This window comes from Charadrius vociferus, unplaced genomic scaffold (genome assembly GCF_000708025.1).
Source record: "Charadrius vociferus isolate BGI_N301 unplaced genomic scaffold, ASM70802v2 scaffold156, whole genome shotgun sequence".
Taxonomy (NCBI): domain Eukaryota; kingdom Metazoa; phylum Chordata; class Aves; order Charadriiformes; family Charadriidae; genus Charadrius; species Charadrius vociferus.
The window spans coordinates 1,545,241-1,562,532 of NW_009649042.1; the positions used below are offsets into that span (position 1 = coordinate 1,545,241).

At 37.9% G+C, this 17,292-nt stretch overlaps 1 protein-coding gene across 1 annotated transcript in view; it reads right to left on the reverse strand.

Annotated features, from left to right (window-relative positions):
- PXDN (peroxidasin homolog (Drosophila)) overlaps positions 1-17,292 on the reverse strand; it is a 65,062-nt gene that overhangs the window by 32,007 nt on the left and 15,763 nt on the right. Inside the window, exons 5-12 of the mRNA XM_009887929.1 lie at positions 12,739-12,810; positions 11,527-11,598; positions 9,359-9,528; positions 7,899-8,016; positions 5,626-5,795; positions 4,407-4,679; positions 2,952-3,068; positions 1,607-1,765 (exon numbers count right to left, since the gene is read on the reverse strand). Coding sequence (XP_009886231.1) covers positions 1,607-1,765; positions 2,952-3,068; positions 4,407-4,679; positions 5,626-5,795; positions 7,899-8,016; positions 9,359-9,528; positions 11,527-11,598; positions 12,739-12,810 — 1,151 coding nt within the window. The remainder of the gene's footprint in view (positions 1-1,606; positions 1,766-2,951; positions 3,069-4,406; positions 4,680-5,625; positions 5,796-7,898; positions 8,017-9,358; positions 9,529-11,526; positions 11,599-12,738; positions 12,811-17,292) is intronic.

A 17,292-nucleotide genomic window follows, 5' to 3' on the forward strand; every position in this document is an offset into this window, starting at 1 on the left:
TTCATGGTCCTTTCCAACTGAAACCATTCTATGATTCTAACCCAGAGGCAGGCGCCCAGCACTGGGAGGTAAGAGAGTCTGGCTCTGTGGCTCTATGTCATACCCCAAAACAGACCTGGACCATTAACTTGTATTCATTAATACAGATTTAGCCACAGTGACCACTGACTAGATGTTCCTCAGATGAACAGTCATTTTGTTAGAAGCCCAGAAGAAAAAGTTTTCTCTTCCTGCAAAACTGAAAATAGCATGGCAATGAATGTAGGAGAGCTCCAATTTCAGGCTGCATATGCAGCCTTCAATCTTGTATTTACTATCTTTTGATGACTGGATTTTGCAAGGTGAATTACACAAAGATCATTTTATTAAACTTTACTCAAGTTCAGTAAAGTTTAACACAGCTGGAAGGCTTTAAAACTTTTTAAAATTGAGTTTTGTTTTATGGAATTCTAGTCAACAATTTTATGTAGGTGAAAAAAACTTCAATTTTGACAATTGATGTCACAGTACTACTCTTAACTAAGGAAAATCAGTGGAATTGTTTTCTAACAAACATCTGAAGCTCAGGAAGACCTTTGAGTCCCTTTCACTAAAACATTCTTTAAAATGAGGTCACTAACAAGAAATGCTTTGAATTAAATGTTTAATCTCCTTGAATTTAGTTAAACATAAAAGTACTTAACTAAATTATAAATATTAATATGATTCTAATTAATCCTAGAAGATTACTCAGAATTTACTTGAAGAAAAGCATAAGAAAAATGAAGTGGGTTTTTTTCTGTGTGTCAGCTTATTTTAAGGAACGACTTTTAATTGTGAAGGTCATTCTGCTGTTGTAAAATAAAGTGTTCTGTTCTGGACATCAAAACATTATGTTAGTAACACCATTTAGTTAACAGCATAGAGTCTCATAAGAAACTAGTCTTTTCACAAAACAAAATATTTTCCCAAGCGTAGGAATACTGTCATCCTCAAAGCAAACCTCCATTCTTTACAGAAAAGAGTAAATCAGATAAACCTCTTTCACAGAAGACAGAGTGTTCTAAAGGAATGATACTCTGTACAAACACTGACAAGTATCCACACATGTTATTTATTAAAAACCACCTGGCATCTAAAAACAGATATACTCAGAAATAATGATCAGAAATGTGAAATGTTAGCAATAGTCTGAACAGCAAGTTTTTCAAACAACAAAAGATATAGTCTCATTCTACCAAGCTTTTATCAAAAAAAGGCCATGTTTAGTTGTTATGTAGTCTCCAAGTGACTTTGAACAAAGTCTGTCAGGGCACATTGTCCCCCATGCTCAATTTATAAAAACTAATAATAAACACATTATAATTCAAACACAGCAACTTAGAATCATTGTAAAATGCAGCTAAAGTCCTGAAGAAAAATGCAGCACTATTCAAGCTCTGTTTCAAAATCTTTTTTAATTCTAAACAAAAATAAATTACTTCATATTAACATTTTGTGCCATCAAAAATAATTAATTCTCAATCTTACGTTTTAGGAAAAAAAGATTAAACACAGTACTACGTATTTTAGTGTAAGCTTAACTATTTATTGGGGTTTTTTTAGCAGCTGGGCATGGAGAACGTACCTCTAGGCTGTACAGTTAGGTATACAACAATTCGTTGAGATCCGATAATATTGACAGCTTGGCATTCATACTGTCCCTGGTCATGCAGAGCAACCCTGGAAATCCTGAGGGTTCCAGAGGATAGAACTAAGTGTCTTCTGTCAACAGACAACTGGCCTCCTGAAACACAGAGCAACAGCATTTACTGTTTATAGCAGTGCAAAACAAAGTCCCTTTGTGTCAGAAAAAGGGAAATCCATAAGATTTTAAATTTGATAAAACATTGGAAAAAATTAGTCTCTTAAAAAAAAGTTTGAAACCCTTACTTCTCAGAAGATAAACACGCAAAGCAAACAAAACACACATATGCACACAATCATAATCTTGATCTCCTTTGTTTGTGGTTGAAATAAATATTTTCTTTCAAGGAGGATGATAAAGCATCCAAATGAGAAGGAATCATAAGAAAAACAGCAACAGGTATTACTGTTCATTTCATATGATTGCCATGTGTGTAAGACACAATTCATCTCATCTGCCTAGGACATCTAGAGAATCCACAGAAAAATACACACAGCCCTGAAAAAATGAAATATAATAAAAATGAAATAAAAGGCGCAGCACTGTCTGTACCCTATTCTTCCTTTCTGGGCATTTCATTTGATTGGAGCAATCTTGGTAGAGGGAGAATCAGTGACATTATCAGCATAAAAATGATTAAGGGTTTGTTAAAAATCTGCTTTATCTACATAACTTAGAATTTCCCAAGAGTTGTTTTGCCTGCTGGAGTGACTTCATTTGATTCAACTGGAATATTTACTTACTGATAAAACATCTACTACAGTGTTTCTTCCCGCTGGATTTGGCTTAATGCCTTTACAGCCACAACCTGATAAAACAGTCAGCAGAGTGCACCCCAGTGCTCCTGTCAATCCACATTAAGTGACAGAAATGCAGTTATACTGATGCCAGTGACAGGTTGGACTGTTCTGGTTTTTGAAGAGACCACATCCCGCCTAATTTCCGATCTCCAGTTAATGACAGTCGTCTCCATTTCTTCTGCAGTAAACCGGCAGTGGTAGGTATTGCCACACGCAATTTGTCTCGTATTTCTTAAACATTTATTATTAGGAACCTATTACGGAGACATATATTTTAGTGAATCTTTTCTACTGAATAATGAAAAATGCTTGGGCAGCTAGCTTCTGTGGGACACCGCCTTTTCTACTGAAAGCAGAAAGAGATGAGCCCTGTTTCCTTCAGAGACTGAAGCGTCTAAACAAATACATGCGATTCCTTTAAACGCATTCCAAAATGACAGCTAAACTAGTCTAGTAATTTAAAAGTAAAAATGGAACACGCTTACCTCCTTTAGTCCAGGCAATAACAGGCTGGGGATAGCCTTGTGCTTCGCAAGGGAAATCAACGGTTTGTCCCTCAATCACCGTTTTGTCTTGAGGAGTGACAGTAAACTGAGGTAGAGCTACAGAAGAGAAAATAAACTGGTTAAAAAAAAAAACTGAAAAATGCATGACTGTGAAATTACATACTGTTTCCTGCGTGACTTGAATAGCTCATATTGGTGCAGAAAGAGATGCTAATGGGACTCTTTTATGTTGTGACCGCTATAGGGCAGAGAGTTAGAGCAGCCACAGGAACATCTCCCTCACAACCTGGCCCTGGTGTCAGTGAAGGCCTCTGGGATTTACTGCCATAGATCCAAAATAAGAGGTACGGTAAGACTTGTAGAATCAAACACAGAGCGTTCCCTGGATTAAAAATATCTTCTTCTCTTTCTCTCAACAAATCCTCAGCTAACTTGTGAAGAAAATGCAATGTAGCCAAAACCATCCTGAGCTGCTTGTTTTCTTCTTGACACAAAAAGGAAAGCAGCAAGCGGGGTATGGCCCAACAGTACCATCATGGCATTATCAGTGTGAGTACTAATTTGGTCGGCTCTCAAAACACAATCATCCATTAGTGAATAATGAATAAACAAACCACGTTGAAAAGTTGTTTTGTATAGTTTTAAAAACTGAATTCATTAACAAACCATTTGCAATGCATTTGCATTAACAAACTATTTGCCAACTAGAGATCTTAATGTGACAGCAGAAACGAACTTAATTTAAAGGTTACTCAAAATGTTTTGCAAATAAAAGTTCCAGTGTAAAAGCTTTTGCAAAAAAATATTCTTCATATATTTATAGGAGGCTTTGACTTATTGTTCTCTAAACACTTTATATTCATACTATTGACATACAATACCAAACTATCGTGATCATAGTAAGTTAGAGTACTTTTGACTTTTATTTTGTAGAAAAGCTATGCTAATGCCTCAGCTGGCAGAGTGATAGTTTCCATGAAACAGAAGAAAATGTTCCCACGTTCACTGAAGTGTCTACAACAGAAAGGCAGCACAGATCTCTACTTGAAACTCCATTTCTAGTACCCCAGGCACAAATTCTCATGTGTTACATAAAAAAAATTAATCCCCTACAAATCTAACACTGTATGTTTACTCCTACAGGCAAACAAAACATAATAAGAAATAAACATTTTAAAAGTACAATGATTAACTTCTGAGAAAAATCAATGAAACTTAACTTTCAGAGAACTGGTATATAATATCTTACTCTGAGTGAAATCTATTGCAACTTTCCCATGGACTACACTAGAACAGTGTAATTAAAAGAAAAAACTGTTATGGTTTTAGTTTGGCTCTGACAATTCAGAAAAAACACAGAACCTCACAATTTAAAGTAATATACTATTTCTAATATGTTTTATAGCATGTCACTTCTAGTTTAACATTACTCACCTTGAACTATGATGTATGCAGTCGCATGGATATTATCTATGCTGTTAGTTGCAAAACAGGTATACTCGCCACTGTCCTCCTGCTTCACATTTTGTATGTAAAGTCCTCCTGATGGAGTTATCGTGACACGAGGGTCACTTGGTAATGGGGTTCTGTCGCCTTTGGTCCAGGTAATTCGTGGCTGAGGGTGCCCGGTTGCGCTGCACTCCAAGGTAACACTCTCTCCAACTAGCACTTCGGTATTTTGCGGATGAATCACAAAACTTGGCCGGGCTGTGAGAAAAGAGAGATACCTAAATATGACTTTTAGCTCACATAGCACTAATTTATCTGAATATTGCAAAGTTTGTGGAATCTTGGGGTTAATAGCTCTTCTAATCCTGGTGCAAACTATGCCTCGTTTTAAGCCTAATCTCGCTGCAGACATTTATAAATATCAACAGATAAAAAAAAATAAAATAAAATAAAAAATAAAAATAAAAGCTCATATAATTGCACTGATGTTTTTTCTTAACTTTCCCACTTTCAAACATTTCCTTCTCATTTGATGATCTTTATAAAGATCTCTTCAGAGGCATAGACACTGAGACCTAGAAAACAAACTGGCTAAAAAATGCCAGAAGTGCACAAAAAGACAAAAACTGATCAAGCTACATTTTAGTAACTTTTCCCAACTACATGTGTGCTTTGCAGTGACATTCCAAGTTTACCTGATGCTAAGTGTTAAAACAAAATTTTCTCCCAGTAAAGTATGGAATTTAAAAACCCTACAGTGCTGGACAGCAATTTAGTGCTTGGAAACATCAAGCACTGGCTAAATAGAAATTCAGGCTGAAAGGCTCCTGAGCAGGGATGGCTGCACAGGGTGTGCCAAAGCTGTCATCGGTGGCCTGTTCAGAAGCCTGTGGTGTTCAGGTATCCAGAGAGAATATTACGTTACTGAGCAATGTCGCAATGCAACAGCCTCTTTTCCTAACCCTTCTACCAACTACACGACTATCATCAGAAGTGCATACTACAATAAAGATATTAATTAACTGGCTGATTTTCATTGTTGTTCTAGGGATATTACAACTTCATGATCTAGTTCTTAAGATGCCCAAGCACAAGAAAACTACATGTCAAAAATGTACATGAGCCAAAGCACCTTATATTTAGCAATCTTATTATCAAAACAATTCTCTACCTGAATGCAAAATTCAGACTTGCTGTTCTTTACCTGGTGACTCAAAGTATCTAAGAGTAACTTCCTGAGTTTTCACTTCTCCAGCCACATTTTTTGCCATGCACTGGTAAATGCCTTGGTCTGTTTCTTGAGTATTCTGAATCATTAACGTGCCATCATCTAGCAAGTTTAGACGGGAATCTTCTTTCATACTGAGCTCATTACTGTGAAGAAAAGAATCTGCTGGAGTTAAACCTTTAAATCACAAGCACAGAAAACTGCTAAATAATAAAACCCAAAATACATTACCCCAAAGGGGGGGAGGGGAGTTTTACTGTGTTAAGTAAAATAATAGAACTTTTAGTTTTCTCCTAAAGAGAAGAAGAAGAGGAAAAACAAAAATAAAAAAGAACCGATTTTGCTTATGCAAGTATTACATCTTCAAAATGAAAAGTCAAAATACTTTTAAGAGTAAAAGCTTACAGGGAAAAGAGTGAAAAAAATACACATACCTCGTCTCATTTCTTTTAAGGCTGTTCTAACTGGCAAATCAATTTAAAATATTTCTGCTGAAAGTATATAGCGTGAGTTCAACACTCAAGATTCTTTCTACTAGGAGAGGGGTTAGTTGCTATAAAATCATCTTTGTGCCAACCTCTGGATTGTTCGAGGAGCACTAATGATAATTTGTATAATTATAATTTGTACTGGCTTGAAACATAAGTTAAGATCAGATCTATCCTGCATGCATTTCTGTGATATTAACTAAGAACAGTTAGGGGTTTTTATTAAAGGAACTGTTTCTCACTCCATCCCTCACTACGTGATGAAGAAAGCACAGAGGAGGGATGAGATCTCACCCCCTATGTACAAAAACCAGCCTTACTGCTGATCTATTCAACATGCCGCTCAACAGGTCAATGGCTTTTGACTGAAATCTTGCCACATTCAACTCCCTTGCAAAGAGCTTTGCTCTCATTCATGTAGCCAGGAAACAAGCCAGAGTCAATAATCCCACACCCCAAGCTCAAATTTCTTCTTAAAACTCTTTCATATGTGTATTCTCGATACATGTTTTCTTTGTTTATTATAAAAAGTACATGAGCCAAAGAAAATTTTAATGAAATAATTATAGCATGCAAGTTCAAGGCTCTGCTCTTGACATACTCCATAAATACCATGCCCTTGCTGCACGTGGGGTTCTCACTGACATCAGCACAAAGTTACAGTACCAGGACCCTACATCGTTCCATTTTATCAGCAACTAACAAACTAAAATGTTCATTTGCTAATATATAATGTGAGGGAATATATTTTCCAGATCAGGTTCTCCATTTGTATCAGATCGTTACTAAGCCAAAGTCTGATTAATCTAGTGGTAAACTCACTATTCATGTGCCCATCATAAGTTTACATCAGTTTAAGGGCGGGCGACGTGCTGCCAGGTGGCCGGCTCAGCCGTGCTGCGGCCAGCACTGCTGGAGGGAGCCAGGCACTGGGCAGAGCTCGAGCAGCGACTCTGCAGTAGGCTGCCCCTTGGGTTGCTGAAAGATTTCATGTCCTTTATAGGCTCTTCCCTTCATCCCCTAAACAGTGAGGAGAGGCAATGGAGCAGGTTGCCCAGAGAGTTGTGCCACCTCCATCCTTGGAGGCTTTTGAGACACAACTGGATAAAGCAACCCGGTATGATCCTCCTTTGAGCAGAAGGCTGTACTGGAGACCTCCCGAGATCCCCTCCAACCTGAGTTACCCTACAATCCTGTGATATAAGCACTTGCCTGCCCTCCATATACTGGTCTGGGGAGCCTGGAAACTAATATAACTCCTCTCCTGGAATGGAGCTACACTTCGGAAGAAAGCTGCCTCCGAGGAGCTGGGGCCCAAGGAAGACCTTCTCTGAAATCTAACTCTTAATCAGCCGGAGTCCTTTATAAAAGTAGCTTTGGGTCTGCCTCAAAATGTATGCAAAACCCACAAACTGAATGTGCAAAACGTCTATATTGAATTGCCTGCTACGTACATATAAATTATTTCGTTTTACAGCTGTGAGCAACTTTGCAGGTATAACTGCAGTTGAAAATCTTACAAATAGTATTACAGTCATAAGTTAATATTTTCTAAAGTTATCAGCTCTTAAGTGTTTAGAATTACTAATAAAACAGATCTGGGCCATTATTACTTCACATAGTTCTTTTAATTACAATATGTTTCTGCCATAACTATTCCATATATTGGCATGTAATGTGTGTGGACAAGCACCCAGAAATGTACACACACTCAGACAAACATACTTACATCAGGTTTCTCTCTTCCTCTTCTAAACTTACTTGTTTCGAAGCCAGATAATTTCTGGTTTAGGATTGCCTTCAGCTCTGCAAGTGAAGTACACTGTATTCCCTGAGGTAACGTCCACATCCTGAGGCTCTGATGTAATTCTTGGCCTCTCTGTATCAACAATAAAACGTATAAGGAATTCTTACTTATTTTAAAACTACTAAAGAATGGTAAATACATACACCTTGTACAAAACCATTTTTCACAAATGTTTTAACTTAAAATATTTATACGCTTAATCAGGATTAAATGCACTTTTCCCTATGCAAAAGGGACTGTGGGCTTTCTGACTTCCTCCATTGTTCCTTAGGACCTTTTAGCAGACTGGAAATGGATTGTGCAAATTTGTATCAGGTTCTAAAGTAGGTGTTCTATTTATTTGAACAGAGGGTCAATTTGCTTATGAAGGAAAAACTTTAAAGCAGCAAGCACAAATACCATTTAAAATAACTTCCTTTAGATAAGTATCAGTGCCTAACCTGCCTCCTACAGAATAATTTTTCCAGCTTGCTTCCTGCAGTTTCCATATTCAGGCTCCTTAGATGTGCAGAGAGCTGGTAGGATGCCATGTGAATTATTATTGCACCAAATCGCCTTTTTACAATCTTTTTCAAGAACCTTGTAGATGCCTACGGTCATAACTCTCATGATCAGAATTATATCCAATACATAGCCAAAAGGACAATTTACTTGTTTTTTATCTTGTCCTCGTCTCATGGCTAGGCAGGCAAATGCCCATAGCCGGATGAGAAATCTGCATTTTGATTTTGGAACAGAAGAGGTGCGGGGCCGAGCCCCAGGGTGCCCACGGGGACTAGCCTCTGCACCCCTAGGCTGAACGAATACAGACAAACAAAAAGATTATAATAAAAGTGCTCATCCATTAACCCTTCAATGACAGAGGATTCCAGTGCCTGTGCAGGGCACTCCTTGTAAGTGTAACTGAGTGAAAAAGAAATGCAGTGACCCAACCCCCATTCCAATAGTATCAACAAGACTTTTAACAATACGATCTGTGAAATCAGGAGCAACTCTGTACAGCTTCTTGCTTCCCTTTCTCTTGTACAGAAGGGAATAAAGGACACCAAACAATATCAACATAATACCAAAGACCCTAGCTGACAATCCTTTTATGAACAAACCAAAATATAAAAAGGAAAAATAAACTCTTTCCAGATAATCACACTTAGTTCCTCAAGGAGAAATTTCAAACGTGGCTCTATTTGTTTCATTAAAGATAGGCTGAGGGGTGAAAGCCATCAGTTCTGTCAGCAGCAGACAAAAACTGAGAGGGAACACAGGGAGATTTCTGGAAATAACCAATATTAAGCAGAAGTGGTCAGTGTTATGAAAGAGAACAGAACAACAAATTCTAACAAAACAAACAAACAAAAAAATACAGTTTAGGTACATTTAACGCATTTAAGAAGCCATCAGGAAGTGGCAAACCCACCACAGTTAAGTTCTTCTGGTGTTATCGTGGCCACAGATCTTCCCTGGATCCTTCGTGGATACTCACAGGTAGCTGCTGCTTGAGCATTACCTGACTCTGCGTACGTCTTCAACAGCTCCGCCAGCCACAGGATCTCACAGTCACAGTGAAGAGCGTTTGAATCCAAACGTCTGCACAAAACAAGAGGCAGCCACGCCACCTGTTAGCAAGCTTCGACTATTTTGCTAGGATCAAAGTGGTTCTCCAATACCAGCAGCGCCTTTATCTGTGAATACAGACCTCGGGCAATATGGAATACAGGTGACAGCCACTTGCTTATATAAAAAATACTATTCTATTCTAAAAATGCACATTATTTTTACTGCATGGGTAGGAATGTTCAACATAGCAAGCATCTAAAAATATTTCTTTTTAAACCCAAGCATTCAGTGAATGAATCAGGTTTTATTTAAATGTTATATAAACTTTGTTTAAATAAGGAACTTATATCATTCTCCCCACATTTTTTTGCTGTTTAATACTTATTACTGTAGTAACTTCACAGCTAACCTGACATTTTTACAACTACCCATTTTGCTGATCAGGCAACAAAGACAAAGACATACAGTTTTATTTAAGCATTAAGCTCTCGTTGAGTTCAGTGGGTCAGTAACTTTGTAAAACACCTGCCTATTACAGATAACGAGAACCCATAAATTCTGTTGACTTTCTTTCCAGTAGTGAAGGGCCCTGTTACTACGTGGAGCACTGCACTTTCTGGTGGAGCACCCTGTAGGAAAAACAACATTAAGCACAGAAATCTGTGCCATTATATATATTTATATACAGATTTGAAATAAAATTGCACAGCAAAGCAAACCTCAGCTTGGTGTATCTTCGGGGGTAGTAAACTTTTTGATCATTTTGTCTTTTAATATTTTTTTAACCTCTTGTACAAAAGCCCAGATACTATTTCTTCCCTGCTCTCCTATGAAAAACAGGCAAGAACAATCAAAACTATTTTAAAAGTTACCGTGTAAATGTCACCCAGTATATCAGATGTTACTGGTAGAATTACTGGTAGAATTTAAATCTGGAAACCGAAAGTCAGGATGTGACCTTTAGGGATAAGCTGTCCCAGGTCAGGGGACACCACATCAGTTTAGCCCAGTGTCCTGTTCCACTAATAGCCACTATTAAAATTCTCCTACTTGGGAATTACATGAAGCAGCATCCCTTTCTGTTAGCTTGAACTCCACAAGAATTTAAGGGATGTATGAATGAAGCAGCTACTACTGGAAGGTGCATGTATCATCAAAATTTACTTTATTCTGCCTTTCACCCACAGTTAAAGGTATGGTTTCACAACTGCCCTGAACCTGCAGGACCACCTTTGGGCTACGTCCCTTGTGATCACTTTCCTGGTGACTCGCTGCACAGCACACCCTCAGCAGTCCTCTGGGGGGGTACGAACACATGACCGCCTTTCTCAAAATGGCAGTCTTGGATAATTTAAAGAACGCTGATCCTAGATCAGTGGAGATCCAAAGTGAGGGACTGAAAACCCTCTGAAAGTCACCTTACTATGGTACTCTTAATGAGTTCAAGTTTTCAAATGCTACTGAGGGACTAAGAAGCCTCTAATTTTCCAAGTTAATGGCATTTCAAGAAGAACTGGCTTCTGGAGTTGCTTTTGAATGTAATACATTCTTAAACCACCTAGCACCTTCTTATAACCATGTTTGCATTATCAGATATGGACAAGTAAAACAATTAAAAGAAAATACCGAAATAATCTAAGATTGAAAGACATCATAGAAGGATCACCCAATAAGACATAGACAAGAGAGGGATCACCCCCATCCCCCAAATAAATAAATAAAAGAAAAAACCAAACCCAAAGAAGGGTCTGTGTATATTATTTAGTCTATAAGACTATATGATTACAAATAATTCCAAGATAGGAAACAAACAAAAGGATTTAGTCAGTCACTAAAGACAGTAGGATATCAAGCAATGTTCTATGTACGAAAACAACTGCAGCACAGCTTAGGAAAAATTATTCAATATTTAAAACAATTACATAATGAAAGGCATTTGAAAGAAAGATAAATATTGCAAGATGAGATGAAGTATAAGTAGATTATTTTAAAACTTTCTTTAGTTCAATGATAATTCAGTTTACTTACAGTCTCTTCATAGATTCTAAGTGACTAAATGTTCCAGGAATCAAATGAGCTATTCTGTTGTTATGCAAAAATCTGTTAAAAAGTACAGAAATATGCATGTAATAATTCAGATTTTGAGACATACTCATTTCATTTACATTCTTCTGAAACTCCTCTAAGAGAAAGTAATTTTACAAAATAAAAAATAATTGAACAGTTTTCAATTCATTGGGTACTAGTTTCTAAGTGGCCTCGAAGGAGTATTTGGTGTGTCCATATGGGAGAAAAAAGCCCCTCTACTCCACTCTCGTGAGACCCCTCCTGGAGTACTGCATCCAGCTCTGGAGTCCCCAACATAAGAAGGACATGGCCCTGCTGGAGCGTGTCCAGAGGAGCGCCACAAGGATGATGCGAGGGCTGGAGCACCTCTCCTATGAGGAGAGGCTGGGAAAGCTGGGGCTATTCCGCCTGGAGAAGAGAAGGCTCCGGGGAGATCTTATTGCGGCCTTCCAGTACCTAAAGAAGGCCTACAGGACAGCTGGGGAAGGACTTTTTACTAGGGCATGCAGTGATAGGATGAGGGGGAGTGGCTTTAAACTGGAAGAGGGCAGGTTTAGATGAAACATTACGAAGAAATTTTTCACTATGAGGGTGGTGAGGCACTGGAACAGGTTGCCCAGAGAGGTTGTCGAGGCCCCATCCCTGGAGGTGTTCAAGGCCAGGCTGGACGGGGCCTTGGGCAACCTGGTCTAGTGGGAGGAGTCCTTGCCTATGGCAGGGGGGTTGGAACTCGATGATCTTCAAGGTCCTTTCCAGCCTAAACCATTCTATGATTCTATGATAAAAAGACAAAGTAAGCAAAATGAAGGGAGTTCATAAGCATTCAAATGAGAAACGAAAAAAAAAAAAAAGGAAGAAAAGTCATGATATAAATCTTCTACTTCTTCATTCATAACATTTATTTTAGGCCAAACATTTATCCCAGTTCTTTGGGAAGCAGTTTTGCAATAGAAAAATATACCACAGGCAATGTTCACTTCTGCATGCTTCTAAGGTCAGCCTGACCAAAGTGTTCTTGGCAAAGTCTATGTAGTAGTTACAATAAAAAAAATTAGATTAAAAATAATCTATGGGAGCGATAAAAATATTATTTTCCAGTTTAAAATATTTGATTTAATTCAAACAAAGAAGCAAGCTGACTTCTGAATCTTACCCCAAGAAAAACAAACTTACAGCCTTTCAAGTTTTGGAAGATGGGTAAAGGATTCAGGTTCCAACGTTTCTATTTGATTAAAGTGCAGATACCTGAAAATATGTTAAACAAAAAGAAAAATACTGAAACAGTTTTCTTAAGGAAGCAGAAATAAAGCATTTGTTATTGTTTACACACTGACACATCTAAATGGTGATAGTGATGTAGTGGCTTAACTTCTATTATCATCTGAAACCTGTACTGGAATCTGAGAAATACAAGACATGACAAACAAGAAGCGTTTGCAGACCACTATACAGTGTGTGTGTCTGTCTCTGTGTGTGTGTCTGTACATACATGTAAAAAAAAAATTGTTTGAAAACCATTACTTTGGAGATACCATTTTGAACACTCTTTTGCCAAGTCTCATCTTCATTAGTATGCATACTTGAATAAATACATATGGAAAAAAGAAAATTATGATTATTTTTTTTACAGAAAAATGTTGCAGGTTGTTTAGAAAACATTAACAGTTTCCAACAGAATAACATTTTTAGTAGGCAACAGTTTTTATTGCTATCACATTGAATGAAAATTTCAAAAGCTGCTGAGTGTAACCCGCTCTAGTGCATGAATACTGGCACTGAAAGCTATGAATGCTCACAAAAGCCAAACAAGTTCATAATATAAAAATAAGTTTGACTGAATTGCTCTTAGACAAAGGGCTTCCCAGCAACTGGTGTACAATTAACCACCACAGCTGTGCTCTCTTTGATGCTCTGTTGATGGTTATGTAAGCTATTAATATTACACAGCAACAAATATTACACAGCTGTTAATCCTGTAAAACTGAAAAAGTCTGATGTAACAAGATAATTAACCAGATTATTAATCTGTAACTGCTGTGAAAACGGACTGTTAAAAAGGATTGTTCCAGTTGTGACTATGATGTGAAGGTAGTCCATAACCTTGCTGATGACAAAACAAGAAGTAAGTGATAAGACTTGCACAAGGAACTGTGAAAATTATTTACAGACTTTGGATCCTGATTATATCCAAACGTATCCAAGCTTCCTAAAGTTTCCTATTTGACCTTCGACAAACTCGGGAACACCTGGAGAATACGCATAGCTAGAAACCACTGTGGGCTGAAGAACGAAAAAGCCCATCATTTAAAAACAAAGAGAAAATCTCAGACCCCCAAATCTCCTCAAAAGTCAGTCTTTGTCCATGAAAAGTAGAAGGACACGGGAACTCCCTTGTGCTGAAACACCGCACGTGCTCTACTCCCTGACCTGAGCCGAATGGTCGCCACCGCGAGAGGAAAGGGGGAAGAAGCGGCCATGAGGGCAGAGAGCGGTTGCGGCGAGCCCCAGGAGGCACATGCGGCAGGAAAGCCAGCCCTGCGCCTGGCAGTGTCCCAGATTCCCCGCCAGCAGCAGCACGGCCCCAGCCCCAGCCAGCCAGCCATGCCAGGGGGCAATGAAGGAGGACCACAGAAAAAACCAATAAATCAGCACAGACGTGTGCCTGATGGCACATCGGAGCGTCAAGTCTGCTTACTGCCGGCGCAACGCGTGGCCACATATTGTAGCGAGCACAGAGTATGATCCTGTTTGCACAGGGAAACAAGGAGTGCGTAATCATGCTATGCCTGCCAGCCTTCATCTCCCTTTTGAAAATACAGGCCAATTTCATCTAAATTGAAAAGATAGACATCTCAAAGGCAGATACTTCCTGCAAGGTTCATTCGAATCGCCTGCAGAGAGAAGAGAGACCTCAGTCAGGTCCAGCCCCGAGGAAGGATGGGCAGGACGGGGCCGGTACCTGCCCCGCGGGCAGGGCCCATGGGCAGGCACAGCTAGCCAGGGGCCAGGGCACTGCTCGCCCACCTCCCCAGCATCAGCAGCATTTGGGAGGGGGAAAGGGACGGTCGGGATCACTGCAGTGGAGGAGGACAAAAGAAAAATACAGGCATAAATATAGGGTTTGTTACTTCTGCTGAAGCAGCTCTGGGTTTGGCAAAAATTACATACATTACTTGTGCAGCCGACAAGGATTTTTTTTCTTTTTTAACTTTGTTAATTCTACTCGTATTTTTATGATTCATGAGCACCTTGCAACTGTATCTCCTCATGTTCCCAATAAATTAATCCCTTCTTCGGCACTGACAAGGCAAGGTTTGTAGGTACAAGGAATACCTCTCACTAGAACAACAAATAATGTCGGTAAAAGCAGGCACATTGAGGCACCCAACCCCTTCTGCAAGTCCATGGATCAGAAGTGAGATTAGCAGAGAAAAAGAAAGGACACCTCTCTCTGATGGTTTAAGTGATGTGTACATCATTAAACTCAAAGCAACAGCTCATAACTGTTGTTTAGTAGTAAAGACTACTATAATTACTGATGTAAGGAATACTTTATGTGCCTGAAAACTCATCTTGTTTTTGCAACCAAATTTATCAAGTCTAATGAAAACAGTACTACTTTGCCTTGTTTACAACCTAAGATCACCACAGATACAACTACAATAATTCAGGCACTGAAGCACATTATAATAGTTAACTTTACCTCATCAGAAATCATGCTGCCTAAAATAGCTCAAAAAATCAAATCATGAAGTCCAACTGGAAAATACTCTTAACTGCTTCATATGACACCTTCGTTGAGTTTTGCAGGTCTTTAAATCATGACCTCAAAAAAGTCCTGAGCAACTTGGCAGGCAATTTATGAACAGAACAAGGTGTTAAATATGCGGACAAAGAAATTAGCAACAAGTGTAATTCTAAAAAAAAAAATAGATGCAGAAACCAAATTACATTGTAAGTCTGCAATAAAAATAAAAAAAAAAATCCTTGGCTTTATGACTTTAATCACATTTTATCACTTAGGTTTATCACTTACATTCTTTTCTTCTATGTACCACATTAACGCTTTTTTAAAGGATTTAAAATATTTTAATTAATATGAGAATTTCTTGGGACTGGAAATTCACTTTAAAGGTAATCATATTCAGGAAATAATTTCACAGTGACACGTCTTTATAGACGCCTTTTATGTTCAGAGTATAACACGCTTTTAAAAATAGTAGTATGATGTAATGAATTTGATATTAAAATCACTTTCATAATGGAAATTTAAAGAAAAAGCATGCAAGAGTGATTTTTAAATACCCTTGTGTGTTCCTTTTTTACTTCTAAATTCACTAGCAAGGATGAAACAGAAGGAAAGGAAATACTTAAAGGATGAAAAAAAAAGTCTAAACCAAACACACCCAGAGGAAGATAAGGATTTGATCAAATAAGCATGGTACAAATTTTCTTTGTTACTATTAATTTTGGAGGATGAACATTTACAGTAAAATTCAGTCCCAGTGGCATTTTTCACAGCACTAAATCTAGGATTACATCTTCTGTAGCATAATATTTTTGTAGAGGATTACTTTTATCATATATGCCAATTGCTCATTTCTAATAGTATCTCCACATCTTTGGGGAAGTACTTAAAATCCATTAGTTGAGTATAATCTCTGTTCTGAATATTTAAATAGCATGTTTGCCATTTTGATTATTTGAAAGAGAATGAACAAGCATACTTTTCCTGCATTTACCAAAGACCTTTCCCTGCCCAGGGGTACGGCAAGAATTAAAAGGCTTAAACCACAAGGAAAGAGATTTAAATAAGAAGTTACAGTAATGATATAAAACATTGGGAGAGCAAACTTAAGGAGATTATGGAACCCTCTCTTTAAAGACTTTTAAAATAAGGCTAGATAAATATCTGTTTCTAGTCATCTAGGTTTGTTGTCCCTAGCTGGTCTTATTTTAGAATAATAAGGATTGGTAATTCTCAGGGCCACTTTCATACCTTTTTGGTTTGTTTGTTTGTTTGTTTATTAATTCTCTTTCACTATTCTTTACCATAGGTATTTTTAGCAGCAACGAGACTTTAATCAGTCTCCACTGTGTTAAATGCGCGTAACTGCTCACATACAGTTATGCAAAAAAAAGAGAAACTCTCTGTAATATAAAACTTTAAAAAATTCACAGCAACGTTTCAAAGCTACTGAAAATTGAATTGAGGGAAGTAAAATGAATATAAGAAGCCGCATCACTTTATGGAAGGTAATGTTTTTATCTATTAATTTCCAAAAAAATATGTACATGCGTACACAAACTACAGCATAACTCTAATAACAGCTTATAAAGAGCAAAATTAGTATGTTAATATGAAAGCTAAAAGAAAATGCATAATTAGTATTCCACTAAGATTAGGTAAAAGATTTAAATAATCCCACTAGTGAAGAACACTTTTTACCCTTGATACATACAGTTCTTAAGCTGAGATCTCAAAAAATATAGTAGATATTTGGAAGAAAAGCAATGTATGCACTTCTGGAAAAAGACCACATTTAGAGCTCGATCTTGTGATCCAGATACAGTAAACTCATGACCTCCCAAGCCAGGTGTTTGTGACATTTCACGTGGGATTCAGCTGTCTCAGCACAGCCATATAGAGTGGCCATATATAGTGACATAAGCAGTTATATATATAAGCGCAAGCATATAGAGCCAACTTTTGTTGCCTCTCGGGTG